The sequence below is a fragment of the Lonchura striata genome, chromosome 5, assembly GCF_046129695.1.
Source record: "Lonchura striata isolate bLonStr1 chromosome 5, bLonStr1.mat, whole genome shotgun sequence".
NCBI lineage: Eukaryota > Metazoa > Chordata > Aves > Passeriformes > Estrildidae > Lonchura > Lonchura striata.
In genome coordinates, this window is record NC_134607.1 from 4,227,511 (window position 1) to 4,243,931 (window position 16,421).

Consider the following 16,421-nt stretch of genomic DNA (forward strand, 5'->3'; position numbering starts at 1 on the left):
TTGTGGCCAGTGACACTCCAGAATCTATTGCTAGGTCACACATAGACACAAATTAAGCTGCATAGGCTGCCTTAAAAAACAGGTGAATGGCATGTTTAGAAATTCATGTATTTTAAGAGTGGAAAAGCAAGGAGTAATCTCATCCAGATTTCGTGCTCATTTCCTGCTCAATTTTTAAACAGTCATGAGTCAAGGAAAATCAAAATACATTGAGTTTATTCTGGTGTAAAATTATGAGTGAACTTAGTTACTACATTCTGATAACAATCAACTGAGGGGAAACTGAGGTTGAAACCTACTCATGTATAGGAAAAAGAGCTTTAGATTGCTTAGTGAGCACAGATAATTTAGCCAGCTGCAGGAAATGCTCTACCACAAAACTAGGAGGCCAAAGGTACTCATGGTTTAAGCAGGAGAGGGCAGTACATGAATCATTAGGTGGACTGGAGTAATGAAACAGCTTTACTTGCACTGAGTCTTCAGCTCTGGAGAGCCCCCAGGGGAAACCTTCCACATGAATATGTTAGATACACAGCAGATCCTGTTTTCTTGTCTTTCCAAACAAAGGGAGGAATGAAGGACCCACCCAAGGATTTGCTAGTTAAAATTCTGACAGAAGAACAACTCCAGTATGCCAAAGTGTCACTATTTATTAATTTATTAGCATGGAAAAGTAGTTGACATGAAGAAAACCAACTAGCACAGATGCAGTGACAATCAGAAGAGAGACTGCTCAAATCAAAGACATTTACGATGTGTCCTTGTGACAGTGTGAACAAGTCCTTTGTGACTGTGTGTGAAGGGCAGGAGGGTGAGGAATGCCAGAATATTGTTATATCTTCCATATGTGTGTGGAGGGACTGAAGGAAAGGATTGGGGTATGAACACAGAGCAGTGAGGAACAAGTTGAATTTATTTTTTTGTAGCCACTCGACTCCAGATTGTTGTAGGGCACACAGGTCTTTTGGGGTAGATCCATTTGCTAGGTTCAGGCCAGCTCCAGTCCTCTGGACGTTCCCAATGGAGTTGGAATTCCTTATATTTGAGGTGGATTTGGTTTGGCAATGGCAATGCATCATCACTAATTCCAACCCTCTCCTTCAACACCTTTGTGTTTCACAAAATACCACTACTCTGTAGTACCAGTTTTAATCAGCTGAGCAGGGTTCAATCAGTAATTACGACTTGGTAGTTTAATTAGGATCTTAAAAGTACTACCACATCAAAATTTTAACAGTATTTAACAGTCTGCAGATGAATATAAGTGCTAAATTCTAGTTGTAATTGATTTAGGAGAAAAAAAAAAGTCAATTAGTGATGTCTTAAAATCAATGGAGCTATGCAGCTTTGTGCTACCCAATGAATTGATTTTATACATTTCGTATTAATTCTTATACAATTAGGTAGTGGAGGTGGTTGCTTATGGTGTTGTTAAACTCTTTATGTTTGACAAGAAGCAACATTTAAAAATAACAGTATTAAAAATAATAACAAAATGGAGAAAAAACTTATGAGTAGGGAACATCAATCTGTTCTTTCTAATTCAATTATGACATCTACAAGGAGCAATATGAAGTATCTTCATGCATTAAAATGTTCCATTGGTATGAGAGCAACCAAAGGGAAATAAGCATTCCAGAAAATGGGACATGGTGACTTACTTCACTGGTTTCTTGTTAGCATGAAAGTGCTAATAATGCCTTCTTTAGTTTCAGGACAGTGAATACACCTGCCCAGCCAGACAACCTAATGTCTAATTTCCTTGCTGCTTATCCTGATAAGAAGTTAAACCATTCAGGACAACCCCAGGCCTAGTAGGAGCTTCTTTAGCAGGACAGGGTGGGATGCAGGTCCCACCTGCAGTCCCTATGGATTCCTGGCTGCTGCTGCTACCTGGACATTGATTTCCAGGCTGGAGGCACATGACCCTGCCTGACCTACAACACCAAGCTGAGATAATTCTGTGGATGCTAAGAAATGAAGCAGGGAGTTGTAGCTGGCTGCTAGACCTTGGACACCAAGTTAAAGATGGAAGGGAAAAGGACTTTGTCTTGCAAATGTCCCAGAGCCTGCTTTGCTGGTAATTACTTGGCTTAGCTTGGCCTCATCTTAATTAAGTGTGCTCCTCAGTTCCTTAATCCCTGAGTTTACATCATTCTTTCTTCTCCCTCACCAGGGAAATTTGAAGACAAGTCATGAGCCTCGCACACTCTCCCCAGATATATTTTCTTCCTGAAACCACGTCACAAGCAGCAGAGAACGCTCATGTTCATCAGGCTGTGCTCTCTGTCCTCTTTGATTTCCATCAAGTCAGCTTTTCCTGCTTTCCCCTGACATAGGTCTGATAGTAGAAGTGTAGGAAGAGAGCCAGGAGGCTGAGGATGTAGAGGAAGACTGCGGTGTTGAAGCCATCAGGGAACGGGCACTCCGTGAAGAGGTTGTAGGAAGAATGAGCAGCGATGGCCACAAACTGGCACTGGAAGAGGTGGAAAAAAGAAGCAGATTAGGAAACCTACATGAGATACACCTCAGTTGGCCATTGAGACCATCACACCTATCACAACATCCTGGCATCAACCCACAGGATCACCTGCTTGCCTCTCCTGACATCCCTGGTAACCTTCCTTTTAAGTTTAGCAGTGTTTTCCCAGAAGGAAAGATGTCCATCAAACCTGGAGGTTTAACCAATCCAGCCTCTCCTGCCCTTGGCTCATTTATCTGCCATAGTGCTGTAACTGAGATGCTGGAATATGGAAACTGATGGTGGAAGATTCCTCTTCTCCAGTCACAATCAAGTTATTATACCCATAATTATTTTGATTTGTATTTTAACTTGCAGAGAAGAACCACAGATACTATATTTAATAATTTAAGCATTCAATACTAATACTTTTTTTGTATTTCACTAAGTCACCTGTCTCAATACCCTGAAGCAATGAGTTCTACCGACCAAAGAGCTATTAAATATTTTTTTTCCTGTGCTATAATTTGCATTACAAATACCTTTTTATTTCATGCAATGCTTCCTTGTTCTGCTTTGCAGGCTAAGTGAGAATCCTGGAGCAGCCTTCACTGCACATATTTTACACATATCTTCTTCGCCTTCCCTTGTAACTGCATACTTTTGGTTTGCAAAGCCTCTCTTTGAGCAGAAAAGTCTCTCCTACAACCATTGTCCTTGTCTGGACCATTGCATTTATTTAAAAGATGCATTTATTTGGACCATAGGCATCTTTCAAAAAAAATGGGGTTTCCCCCCAGATTTGAGGGATGAGGGAGAGAAAATCCAAAGGGAATTTCTGGAGAAAGTGTAAAATTCACGTATTTCTCTTTAACTTGCCTGTTTGCCTGCAGTTAGAGACCCCCTCCCTTTCTCAAGGAACTGAATCAAGGCTCCCCAATCTGCTGCTGCCCCACTGAGAATTCAAAGTTTCCCTAAACCACTGCTCTCACCTCTCCACATCAAGGTCCATTTTCAGTGCTCCATATACAACATAAAAACGAGGAACCCAATTGTTAATTTTTCTCTTTCCCTCCCATTACAAAGCTGTGGATAATGAGTTTGATACGGTCACTGAAGGCCCCTGATAATCTTGTGAAAGCAGCATTTGGAGCAGGTCACTCATGGCTTCACCTCTCGGAGTGGCACGTGAGGTGAAATGCAATAGAATTTATAGGGGGAGCTGGAAGACAGAGTTTTTTCCAGAAAGCCCCAGATATTTTTATGTCTGGATTCAGGGCCCAGAGTCCAAAGAGGACACGTCTGAGACTCTGACTGAGCTTCCATACAACTCACAGCTGCTTGGATCTGCTCCTTTTCAGGACATAGGTTGTATATTTACTGAACCTGGGGACGTGCTGCCCTCGGTGGGCAGCAAGCAGATGGAGGCAGTGAGGTGACAGACAGCAGGGGCCATCACACCTGAGCCATGGGAGGGCAGGGGTGAACTCCTGGAGCTAATTACCAGCTGCAGGATGGTCAGGTAACGCTTCCACCACAGGTGCCGGTGCATCCGCGGTCCCAGGCTGGCCAGGGCGTAGTAGCCGTACATGAAGATGTGGACAAAGGAGTTCAGCATCCCAACAAAGAAGGCTGAGGAGTGAAGAAGTGAGGGTGAACAAGGCACACCACCTATTCCAGGCTAAGGAAGGTGTGAAGGGCTCGCAGCCACTATGATGATGCTTCCAAAATACACCACACTCACCTCTGTGCATGAACATTCCACTTGGGATCTCATCTGCACTGTTAGTGCTACCTCAAAAAGCCATGCAAAACATAAGGTTTTCTTGCAGCAGCATTTCTGACAAGCATACCTTGTCCTCCAGGCACGTACTTGACCCCTGACCACCAGTTGAAGAGCATAGAGCCATGATGGTACACGTGCAGAAAAGTCACCTGCTCTTGTTTCTTGCGCAGAATTAAGAAAACCTGAAAGAAGCCAGGCAAAGGAAAACCTTGAGTCAATGTGTTTAGACAAAAATTTCACAGTGAAAAGTTATAAAAATAGTTAATGATTAGTCTGAATCTCCCAAAACCATTTCCTCTGCTGTTGACAAAAAACTGGTGAAATGCGATAGAACTTACAGGGGGAACTGGAAGACAGAATGTCTTCCAGAAAGCCCCAAATATTTTTATGTCTGGATTCAGGGCCCAGAGTCCAAAGAGGACACGTCTGAGACTCTGACTGAGCTTCCATACAATTCACAGCTGCTTGGATCTGCTCCTTTTCAGGACATAGGCTGAATATTTACTGCTACCAGACAATAACCCACAGAAAATCCAGTGTCTTGAATGGTGAAACCCTCCTGGAATTTGCATTCATAAAGAGAATGATTTTGCCAGATAAATTAAGTGTCAGGTCATTGCATTTCACCATGCACATTCATACACACACAAAACAAAAAGTGAATCTACTTTTTAGGCGCTCAGGACTGGCAAAAAGCTGCTTTTGTTGCTGATGCAAACAGAGAGGGGATTGGCCAAAAACCTGGCAATAGGCCTAGGAAGGAGCCACATGTTTATTCACATTTCAGTGGGTTAACTTACACCCCAAAGAGCTGTGAAATTTCAGGCTAGGACACAGCTGTCTTCTGCTGGCCAAGCAAAGGCCTTGTCCAGTCACTTAGTTCATTTACACTGCAGAAGGACACCTGAAGACAAGCTGTAAAGAGGTGGACTTTCAATTCCCCCAGGATACAAACATTTAGTGCAGACCTCCGGGAAAATCCATGGCAGCAGAGATGCCAGGACTTGTCCAGATCCTTTTCTGCCCCGCTGTTAATCAGCCAGCCCGGCAATAGCAGAACGTGTGTGGCACCAGCAGCTAAAATTTTGGGGACCCACTTGGCAGCAGCCAGGGGTAAAGCCTCTCCCCTAGCACTGTGCTCAGCCTCAGGAAGGGTGCTGGGGAGGGAGTATGTGCAGCCAAGGGATGGAGGCAGGCAGTGAATCAATACAGGAGCAACCCAGGACATCAGTTCTGGCACTTTCTGACAAAGAAGTATCAGTGTCCAGCCCCGGTCCCCCTGAGGAGCTGAGCCCTCCTTACCGTATCCAGCAGCTCAATGACTTTGGAGAAGAAGAACCACCAACACACTCTTGCCATCTGCTGGGCAACACAAGGCACGGCGATTAGAGCTTTAGCCAAAATCAAATCAAATAAACACATTTTCAACCACGCTGTATCCCTGCCCACCCGGGGTCTGCAGCAAGAGGCGGGGGGAAATTAAGGTGGTTTTTTTTTTGGTTTTTTTTTTTTTTTTTTTTTTAATCCAGATGGCAAGACTCTGAAAAACTGAAAAGATAATATGATGCTTGCATCTGTTCAAAGTAAGGCATTGTAACTCCAAATTCAAATCCAAATTCAAAGAGAGAAGACTCATGCAGCATTTTTGGAAAGCTGACACTGCTGGGACCCACACTGCAGTGATGACCAGGGAATAGTTTTAGCTAAACCCCTCTGCTAAAAGAAGGGTTGAGTGAGATTTTTGTCATGCAAGGCAGAAGATATAAAAATCAGTTTTCTTGTTGGAAGAGATCACCCAGAATACTTATAATCCATGTGAAGAATCACATCTATTTCAGTAATAGATTTTCAATATTGGTACTTCAGCTGGTAAGATCACAGTCTCTGCAGTGGTCAAAGAGCAAACTTAGATGGCTGAGTTGACTGAGATGATTAATTTTAGAGAACTAAAGCAAAGCACAACAAACAAAGCAGACTGTTTAGTGGAATAGATTTACAAGCAACAAAAAACTGGAGTCAAAGCCTTCTTAGCCATGCAAATTTCTATTTATGAGCAAAAGAATCTCCCTAGCAATGGGAGGGCAGGGCCTAAGGCATGCTTTCTCAAGAACTGTACCCTCATTCCCAGCTCACTCCGGCTGTAATCCACTGGCTGGCACAGGTAGCTGTAGTTGGCCAAGACTGAAGTGACCAGAAACTGAAACAAACAAAAAGAAAATAGAAATCAATTTTCTCTTCAATGCCACCTGTTCCAAAAAAGATGGGCATGTTGATGCTAAGGTAGTAGGGTTGCAGTCTTGCAGTTACAGACAGAAAATCCATGGACAAAGAGTAAAAGTCTAAAACAAAATACTTCACATCCTGATTGAAATCTCCAAAAAAGCAAATTTGGCCTGGGAATATTTGTAACTCTTTGTGTAATCACTGGAGGGCTCAAAACTACTTCAGCAAGAATACTGAATTCTAGGCTTCTGAGTCTCTCTGAGAGACTCTGTTCTCCTTTGCAAAGATTCAAGACTGTTCTGTTTTGGAAGGTTGCATTTGCCTGTTCATTGGAAAGCCAAAAACTGTACCAAGTAACCAGTATAACTGAACAATCAAGCACAGAAAAACAATTAACACACCTGTCCTCAGACAGAGCAGCATTTGTTCAAAAAAACCCAAAAAACCCAAAAGCAATTCATGTTAATGTAACACTTGTGATACAAATTAAAAGGGCATATTTGCTGGCATCAGAATGTTTTTTAAACCTATTTGGCCATGTTCCCTCAAAGAGTTGTCAGCAGCCTACATAAACTAGGGGGAACAGGCTTGTGGAAAGACTTATGAATTAAGAAAAAGCAGAAAAAATGTTCTTAACACTCTCAGCAGCAGGAAGACAGAGAGTGTTTGGCACTCCTGGAGAGAATGTTAAGAGGTTGGAAGGGACCTTAAAGATGGAATGTTAAGGGGTTGGAAGGGACCTTAAAGATCACCCAGACCCAACCCCCTGCCTTAGGCAGGGACACCTTCCACTACTCCAGTGGTTCTCATCCTCAGAGATGGATCCGCCACCAGCCAGACTCGAGGTGAAATGAGGCCATTCAACATCCTCCACACACTCTGTGCCTAATGGGGAATTCTCACCTTGCAATTCATTCATTCAGGATGAATGAAATCCCGTGTTAGTTTCCTGAATGGCAAGAGGGTTGAGAAATGGGAGGAAATCAAGCACAGCAGGACAGTACTGCTCCTCTGGTGGCAAAACAGGGACGCGTCCCACTCCCTTCAGCAGAGTCCATCAGCAAAAGCTGCTCAAACCCTGGAATCTCTGGAGGCTCTGGAATCAAAACCCCTCTCAGGTGCTTAGCTAGGAGCCAATCCTGCCTCCTCACCTCGTAGAACATGTAGCTGGAGAATGCCACCATGGCCAGGTTGTAGGCAAGCAGCGGAGCCCGCAGCTCCAGCTGCCGCCGCCGCCGCATGCAGGATGGCCCCAGTGCCACCATGAAGAGGTAGGAGGTGAAGACCAGGGTGACTGGAAGTGGGGAGTAGACCAGTGGCCACGATTCTGTCCTTGGATCTGAGAAGCAAAACAACAAAACCACAGCTGGCACCTCCACACAGCACAGGGCGGATGTGTTTAATTGTGTTTCGTTACTTCCCTTCGGTGCACTCGTGCAGAAAGAAAATTGGTGTCTTTGTGTCTTTGCAAAATTGCACCTCAGTCCTTCTGCTCTGACTCTGCCCAAAGGCTTTAGCACAAAGATTTTAGCCCAGTTTGTGGGTATGGACTACAGTACTGAAGGCAGATCTTTCCTGGGATGAGCTGGAGCCCTCCCCAGGTGAAAGGAGTGATCCCAGACACTGTGCAGGGAGGCACAGGAACAGCCAAAGCAACAGTGGCCCCTCAGGGTAATAATAAAAGTGTACCAATCACTGGTGTTACTTCCTTGCAATCCTCAGGATATCTGAAATTCTCCACTCCTTCCTTTTTATATCTCATAGAGTGGGCACTCTTAAGAAACATGAATTCACTGGGAAATGCCAAAACACTTATCCCTGCTGAAACAGCTCTTCGGTCCTACAGCAAAGGGAAACTCAAGAGATTTTCTGTCATGCCACCTCCTCCTAATCCTGCTATCACCAGGATATGTTATATCAGCAAAAACATCCCAGGTACCATTCCTGCTTTCCTTTCCTGTGCAATCACCGCTGTCAAACTCCATGTTTTTATAAATGCCACACCAGTTTGGACAACTCTGTTAATCCCCCTCCCTTCTAAAGCTTCCAGTTCTTTATGATGGCTTCTATCGGCTGTGTCAGGAGCCTTTTGATATTCCATTTCAAGATTTCGCAGTTCATCAGAAGTCCTGAATCCCAGTTTACACTCTCTTGTGAAATTCAAGTCCTGAAACATTTACTGAGCATTATGTAGTCTGAACATCATGCCCCATGTCCTCCTGCAAGCCTGCTGTTCTACCTTCATGGCATTTTGTAGCTTTTCTTTACATCCAGGGATACATCAGAGCCCTTTGGGATCAAATTGAGCCTTTAATTACTGAATATCTGATGTCTCCTCACTGAAAGCTGTCAAATCTCAAGCACTGAGGAGTGGTTATTGCCAATATTTAATTGGATAACAGGTTTTCCTGGCATCACAAGGAGTTTGAACTCCGAAGTATTAACTCTTTGGTCAACTAAGCTTTCCCATGACACATGGAAATGCATTTAAAAAAAAATCACTTCCTTCAATACTCTGGACTCAACAGGCAATACCAAGTTCTGTGTCTTGTCAGAGCCCACTGGGAAATCCCCTCATCCCTTACTGTGATCCAACTGGAAGGTCAATGAGATATATTTCAAGGGAAGTTTGTGATCATGGAGAAGGAAAAATGGAAATGTGCTTAGTGAAGAAAATGTGGGCTAGTGTAAGGATAGCATTCCTTCTAGGCTTGGTTTTCATGATCATGCTGTTTATGCAGAAATTCCCATTTTAGACAGCATCTCTACCTACCTCCACTTTCAAGAATCCAGTTGTAGAATTCCTGAGTTTTCTGCCAAGTTGAAGCCATCCCAAGTTCTGCGAAGAAATGAACTTGACTGAGTCAGGATTGAGGAGGCTCTTAAGACAAAGGCTTAGAACTACAACTATTGAAAGGACAGTAGTTTGCTTTCTAAAAATTTAACTTTTAGACCAGAATCAAAGTCCCCTTTAAAAAAGGAAGAAAGAGAACACCCCCCCCCCCACCCTTGCAATGATTCACTTCCAGATTTTATTTATTTATAAATTTAAATAACTTCTTTAGTTTCCAGATTTTGATATTTCATGGAGTTTTCACCTTTAAAAAAAGCTCTGCATGTGATCTGCCAGATCCAGGAGGGAGCTGCCAGTACCATTGGGAAATCAGTCACATGGCGTTTTTTCCTAAAGCAGTGTGGGCATGACACTCACCAAGTGTGAGGACACACACCAAGTGTCACAACTGCACCTCTCTGCAGGTAGTATTGGATATTCCCAGTGCTGGAAGGCAGCTAGGGATTCGTTCAGCACTGCTGCAGCTCCAGAGGTGTTAACAGAGCTGGCTCTTTGGTTTTCTGAGACCCCAGTTTATACATTAATTTTGTTTTATCTTGTATAGATTATGTAATATAGTATATAAAGTAGAACACTCATACGTATTATGATGATCTTCCCTTCTTTCCTGTAGTAGGGAGATGTTTTCAAAGGCACTTAGAAGTTCTCCTAGAAAACACTTTTCTGCAGTTAGTTTCAACAGCTTGAGCTACCTGATCCAGTTTTTTCCATTAGCAAATACACAGGGACATCTTCCTCCCAGTTTCATCTCCTTCTGGCATTGAGAAAAGCACATTTTCTCCTTTGACCCCTCCTCACAGACTGTGACACCCACTCCCAACACCGTGTTGGTGACAGACACCCCCAAATTCCTCTCCTGCAGTTAATCCTTGCAGTCAGCCTCCTTTTTTGGGTGTTCCTCTGGCACAAAGCCGGAGCCCCCTGGGACGTGTCACACCCATCCTGACCCAGAGCCACATGCCCTTGTAATGCGGGTGGACTCTGCCAGCACCTAGATTAGTCGGCGATTATCAGCGGGCTCTGAGTCAACCCCGCGGGGATTCCACGCGGTTACAAGTCCCCAGAAAATCCACACTCATTCCACTCCCCTTGCTTCCCCCAAACCCGTCGGGAAAAGGCAGAAGGAGGAGCGGACTCACCGCAGCAGCGCAGCCGGCTCCGAGCATCCTTTTCTCCAGGTGCATCCCGTGGAGCCGGCAAAACAAGGAGCTGCAGGCTGCGCTCGGCTTTCCTCTCCACAAGGGAGGTGAGTGCATCCCCTGCCAGGTCTCCCACAGCCCTGGTGGATCTTCAGACCTTCTTCTTCCTCAGTCTCCCAGCGGCGGCCACCAAAACCCCGCAGGTACCGCGGGGTTGTCGCGCAATTTTGCCAGAATAAGAGGTTATGTCACATACTCCTCCCCCGCCCTCTCTTGCCTCTCCCCACACGGTTTATCAGATTAGGGGACTGGAAAGAAGGGGGAAAAGAATGCAGAAGATTCCTGGGATTCCACAGGAGTGAACCTTTAGTGCCCGGCCCGGCCAAGTGGGAAGCGGGCCAGCATTTCTTCTGCGGGTTTCTTCAGGACACGCCACGACATCTTTGCAGACAGTAGAAGAGGAGGGGTCACGGCTGGAAAGCAGTGTGCTTGGAGCACTCCTTCAGAGCAGCACAAGGGGCTGTCAGCAAGCCCTTTGTGTGCTCAGAATACGTCCTGACCACCAAATGAGGGGGTAGAGAACAGTGGGAACATCACTCACTCACTCACTCACTCACCCACTCACAGCAGGGAAAACTCAGCTGGAGCCATCCCCTCATATCCAGCCTGTGTCCCTGGGGGAGTCACATTTACTGCTTTTAATGACAACAGGATATTTGGAAGGGTGTTTGGAGAGATACCAAATGATCTCCAGCAACTGCATCAAGGGAAAATGCGGAGAGCTGCAGTGATTCAGTCCCATGTTGGGGGACCTATACAAAACCAGGACCCTGGACCCCCACCCTCCAAGAAACAGCCCAAAGCAAAGTGATGGGGTTCAGCTTGGTCACCTGGGGCCACCTGGAGTGTGGATACATCCTCTTCTTTCCCCACTGGGCATAAATTATTAGCAAACTCCAAATAAACTAGAAGGTAGCACCATTTCTCATACCATGGCATTATGTCTGTCACTAGATCCATGACAAACCTTTTAGAAGGGCAAAGCACCAAAGATTAGCTTTTCAAAGCAGCTTTAGGAATTAGGCAGATCATGTGCTGGGAGTTTTTCATTGAAAGTCATCACGTGCTGATGCTGCTGGACAGCTACTGCGTTTTTATGATTTATGGAAACCATGAGAGAATTGAAACAAATATCTTTGGGAAAGGTGATTTAGGATGAAGGTTTTGAATTTCTGGGGTCAGGGGGTTAGAAGGGCAATCCAGTTTAGAAGGTTTGACTGACCTTTGGTAGCATATTGGGTTTTTTGCTGACCCAGGATCAGGGAGACAATTATTGTGGACTTCACAGTCCACCCTCTGGGGGAAAAACCTTTGCCTGATATCCACCCTAACCCTGTCCTAGCAGAGATCCAGCCATTCCCTGGGTCTGTCCCTGGTCACACAGAGCAGAGATCAGAGCTGCCCCTCCTCTTCCCCTCCTGAGAAAGCTGCAGAAGTGCTGTGAGCTCTCACTCAGGATGTTCTGCAACTGGACTGTTATGCTGAATGAAAGATATTTTTTTTTCACTGTGGATCATGAGAGGGAATGTTTGAGAAACATTCCATTTGTACCAAAATGGTCCAACTCACACACCCTCTGGACAGGACTGGCAAATGTAAATCATAGAATGGTTTGGATTGGAAGGGAGCTTAAAGATCACCCAGTTCCAACACCTTTGCCATGGGCAGGGACACCTTCCACTAGACCAGGTCCCTTCCACAGATCCATGAGAGGGTCTGATGCCACTTAAGCCCATGATGATGCCTCTTAAAGTAATGCATTCGTTGCCAAATATGATGTTCTGATTTGAATGCTACCCTCAACAGAATTTTATTCTCTTCTGCCATCACTCCTTCCATGGTCTTTATTCACACAGAGGTTTTGATGACCCTAAGCTTTCCTCCACAGCTCTTTAGTCCACAGATATACACAATTTTATTTGACCTCTTCTGAAGCCTTTCAAATTTGCCTGCTCCTCCACCAAAATGCAGTGACCAGTGACCAAACCCCATTTTCCAATAAAAAACACCTAAGGGGGGAAAAAAACCTTAAATCACTTCTGACACATCTCACTGTTATAATTTTTTTTACATATAGTACTCCACAGTGTTAACTCCATTAAAAATGTTGTAAAATGCTGAGAGTTTTGAGAAGTATAAGTTTACATCACATTTATCTCAGAAATGAAGAGTTTGAGAGTATTATTAGTAATCTTAGTGGAAAATTGTAATTAAAAAAAAAAAAAAAAACAACAACAAAAAACAACAACAAAAAAAAAACACCAAACTAAAAAAAACCCCCAGAAAACCAAATCACCAAACAACCCTGTGGGAATTGCTTCATCACTGCTTTGTACTTTGTGCAAAATAAATAAATTTGTGCTGAGTAAATCAAAGATTAAATGCTGTGAGATCAGCTCTGGGAAGAGGATGGTTATGCTCCTTTTGCAAGGGCTGAAAGGAAGATGCTCCTGGACAACTCTCACCTGAATCTGGCAGGGAGGTAAGAGCAAACCATGTGCTTTTCTCTTTTTTTTTAAAACATGGTTTACTTTCTCATTGTTTTGTTTTGTTGGTTTTTTTTGTTTGTTTGTTTTTTGTTTTAAGATTAACAGAGAATTGTCAATGACATCTTTGATCTCTGCTGAATTTCCATTTCCCTCAGGTGAGCAAACTACAAGGCCAAATCTATAAACAGAAGGCATTATGTAATTTATTAAGACTGGCATTGAGTGCCATCAGGAACTGTTACAGTTAGGATGGATCCTAAGCTAGATTTTTTTTTTTTTCTACCACTAGAGGTCTGTAATGTACTGCACATTGGGAAAAATCCACATTATGTCAGCGGCATGACAGTACTGTGAGTACAAATCTGCACCATGATTGTAAAGTTTCTATGGATTTAATTTCAGCTTCTGAAGACAACTTTCTGCCAATGGCAGAACAAGTTATTTGAAGAAACTTTTCATCAGTTTAATAAGAGAAAATACTTAATAAGCAAATCATTAAACATTTATGAGTATGAGCAACCTTCCTCAGCTCTCTTTAAAACCTGTGGACTAATCTTTTGTGTAACATTGCTTAGATTGGGATTTACTGAACAGACACCCAGCCAGCTGGTTTCAAGTTAGGAATAAATAGAAATTCAGGAATAAATATTCACATCTAGTGTGTTGTTGTTTTTTTGTGGTTTTTTTTTTTTTTTTTTATAGTATAGCACATCTGACATCTTCACTGGTGGTGGTCTGGAAAAAGTACCTCACCTATGCACCAAGGCATAGAGAGAAATACTTTTTTATACTAAAGTAGCCAAAAAGATGGGTATTTCCAAAACAATAGTTCTGTTTATATTGTGTTGAGGGTGGGTTGTTTTGGTCTGGTTATCTTTCATGTAATTTTGGCTACCTGATCACTCTGTTTTGCTCTGATAGGCAAACCTTCTGCTCGTATAGGGACAACTTTTCTGTGGATTTCAGAGTAACCCCTGAGATTTCTTTGTAAGTGAATTTCTGTGGGTAAAAGCAAGCTGAGCACTGAGACTGATTTTCTACTCCTGACATGACCCCAGTCCAGGTCTAATAATTGCTTTCTTACAAGCTGGTCATCAGGCCACAGAAAGAGCCACTGACATTTGACAGTATTCATTTCAGAGCTGCTGCTTCATCCTGAAGAGCACATTTCTTCAAAAGTCATTCTCACTGGAGATGTTTGCAGAGGAAGGCAAGAGATGGCAGCAGAAATTGCCTTCCTGGGATAAGATTCATCTCACCTAAGCTTACCCACCTGAAAGTTAGATGTCTTCAGCAAACCCACAGACCCTGGAGAGAAACCAGTGTTACTGGGAGGTGAGTCACTGAGCCTGTCAGCTCTGCCATGAATCACCAGTTATCAGTGCTTTGGTTTTGCACTGACAAAATAAAGCACCCAGAATGTGGGAATCCAGAGCTTCCCTCTGGCTGCCCTGGAAGGTCTGGGACCCTGGCAGGGGGTCAGGAACACCCCTGGACAGAGCCCCCAGAGACACTGTCTGTGATCTCTGTCCATGGAAGAGTTTTCAATCTTACAGCATGAATTACAAGCTCTGAGTGTTTGATATAAGTAATAATTAAGTGAGGCACGGGTGCAAAAGTAAAATTTTAGGATTTTAGATTAGGGGTTCAAAGGGGAGAAGATGGAGGAAACTGGGTGTGCCTTGTCCTTTTTCTCCTTCTTCATGCCCTCCATGTTTCACTGTGGTGTTGGCATTTTCCTGTTGGTTCAGGCTGGGGACACACTGTCCAATGTAGGTGACAGATATTGGCACGTTATTGTAAATCCAGCCCAGGGAGTTTCTGGTATTTAATGTTTGTAACATCCCACTGAGGGCAGAGCCCCACACGGTGCCCTGCAGGACAGAGCTGGGCAGGGCAGCAAAACATGTTAGAGATAAACAGAATAAACAACTTTGGAACCAGCACAGACCAATTATGGCTTCTGCTTTGGCAGCGGGGCTGACAGACAGAGACTTTCTGCAATCTGAGAATCATCAAAATACCACAGATTCTGACACCAGAAGAGCCCAGACAATTAAGTGAGACTCTATGCCTGAGTGTCACTGTTCAAATGAGAGGAAATATCCCTTTTGCTACCCCCCCAGTCCTGGGTGTCGATGGTGGTACTGGCAATGTGCAGCTGTGAAGCTCTCAGCTGAGGGCTCTGCGAGGTAATTTCTCTGTGTGGGACATCAAGCCTGCAAAGTGGAGTGTAAAGAACTGGAGATGCTTTGATTTGCTGGTGCTGCCTCCCCCAGTGCTGTGAGTGCTAAGTGACTCCATAAAACATGAGGGAGTCAGACTTACCCAGAGCCGCATGGCCAGAAGGCTTGTCAGAATCTGAGGTATTGATGATTCTGAGATTGTAGAAAGTCTCTGTCTGTCAGCCCCCTGCCAAAGCAGAAGCCATAATTGGTCTGTGCTGGTTCCAAGGTTGTTTATTCTGTTTACCTCTAACATGTTCTGCTGCCCTGCCGCAGCTCTGTCCTGCAGGGCAGCGTGTGGGACTCTGCCCTCAGTGGGATGTTACAAACATTAAATACCAGAAACTCCCTGGGCTGGATTTACAATAACGTGCCAATATCTGTCACCTACATTGGACAGTGTGTCCCCAGCCTGAACCAACAGAAAAATGCCAACACTACAGTGAAACATGGAGGGCATGAAGAAGGAGAAGAAGGACAAGACACACCCAATTTCCTCCATCTTCTCCCCTTTGAACCCCTAATCTAGAGTCCTAAAATTTTACTTTTGCACCTGTGCCACACTTAATTATTACTTATATCAAACACTCAGAGCTGGTAATTCATGCTGTAAGATTGAAAACTCTTTTCCATGGACAGAGATCACAGACAGTGTCTCTTGGGGCTCTGTCCAGGGGGGTTCCTGACCTCCTGCCAGGGTCCCAGACCTGCCAGGGCAGCCAGAGGGAAGCCCTGGATTCCCACACTCTGCCAGCCTCGGATGGCACAGGGCTGTGACATCCCCACAGGAGATGCTGTGCCTTCCTGCCCTGACCTTCCCTCGCTGGGGCATTGCCACCATCCTTCTCTGAGCCCAGGTCTGGGGGTCACTGCAGAGCCTGGGCACAACAAGGCAGAGCAAAAGTGAGAGGAGGAGGAGTTTTGGAGGTGGGAACGCTTCCCTTGCCACCCAAGCCAAAGCCTGGAGGTGACTCATCCTCCTCTGCACCCGCTCTCGCACAGATCCTTCACGCGCTTCTCTTCCCTTTCTTCTCTTTCCTCTCCCTCCCCACAGAGGTGATCCAAAAACTCCTTCTTTCCCCAGAAATTGATCTTTTGATCTTTTTTTTTTTTTTTGCTTGGTCACTGGTGTATCCAGCCCTGGTTTTATGCATTGCTTCAGGCACTGCACGAGTTACTGCAGA

The 16,421-nt window shown here is 44.4% G+C and overlaps 1 protein-coding gene across 3 annotated transcripts; it reads right to left on the reverse strand.

Annotated features, from left to right (window-relative positions):
* Positions 1 to 632: 632 nt before the first annotated feature.
* On the reverse strand, positions 633 to 11,293 carry LOC110475714 (very long chain fatty acid elongase 4). 3 transcript variants are annotated; one of them, XM_021540058.2, is made up of 9 exons: positions 10,464 to 11,293; positions 9,906 to 9,972; positions 9,244 to 9,309; positions 7,622 to 7,809; positions 6,364 to 6,444; positions 5,550 to 5,606; positions 4,315 to 4,429; positions 3,966 to 4,093; positions 633 to 2,476 (listed from the first exon to the last, which is right to left on the reverse strand). In XM_021540058.2, exons 3-9 carry the CDS (start codon positions 9,299 to 9,301, stop codon positions 2,306 to 2,308), a joined length of 798 nt encoding a protein of 265 aa, XP_021395733.2. In that variant the 5' UTR covers positions 9,302 to 9,309; positions 9,906 to 9,972; positions 10,464 to 11,293; the 3' UTR covers positions 633 to 2,305. The 3 variants fall into 3 exon arrangements, with proteins under 3 accessions (XP_021395733.2, XP_021395731.2, XP_077639331.1); XM_021540056.2 differs by having other exon boundaries at positions 5,550 to 5,609; positions 10,464 to 10,664; XM_077783205.1 differs by lacking the exon at positions 10,464 to 11,293 and having other exon boundaries at positions 5,550 to 5,609; positions 9,244 to 10,453.
* Positions 11,294 to 16,421: the final 5,128 nt, after the last annotated feature.

What these genes read in the sequence shown, in the direction of transcription:
- LOC110475714 (XM_021540056.2), bottom strand. Translation starts at nt 9,301, where the DNA reads ATGGCTTCAACTTGGCAGAAAACTCAGGAATTCTACAACTGGATTCTT. An exon ending in GTACGTGCCTGGAGGACAAG is followed by an intron (nt 4,094 to 4,314) that starts GTATGCTTGTCA and finishes TTCACTCCTCAG; the next exon opens with CCTTCTTTGTTGGGATGCTG. An exon ending in ACCTGACCATCCTGCAGCTG is followed by an intron (nt 2,477 to 3,965) that starts GTAATTAGCTCC and finishes CACCTCTTCCAG; the next exon opens with TGCCAGTTTGTGGCCATCGC.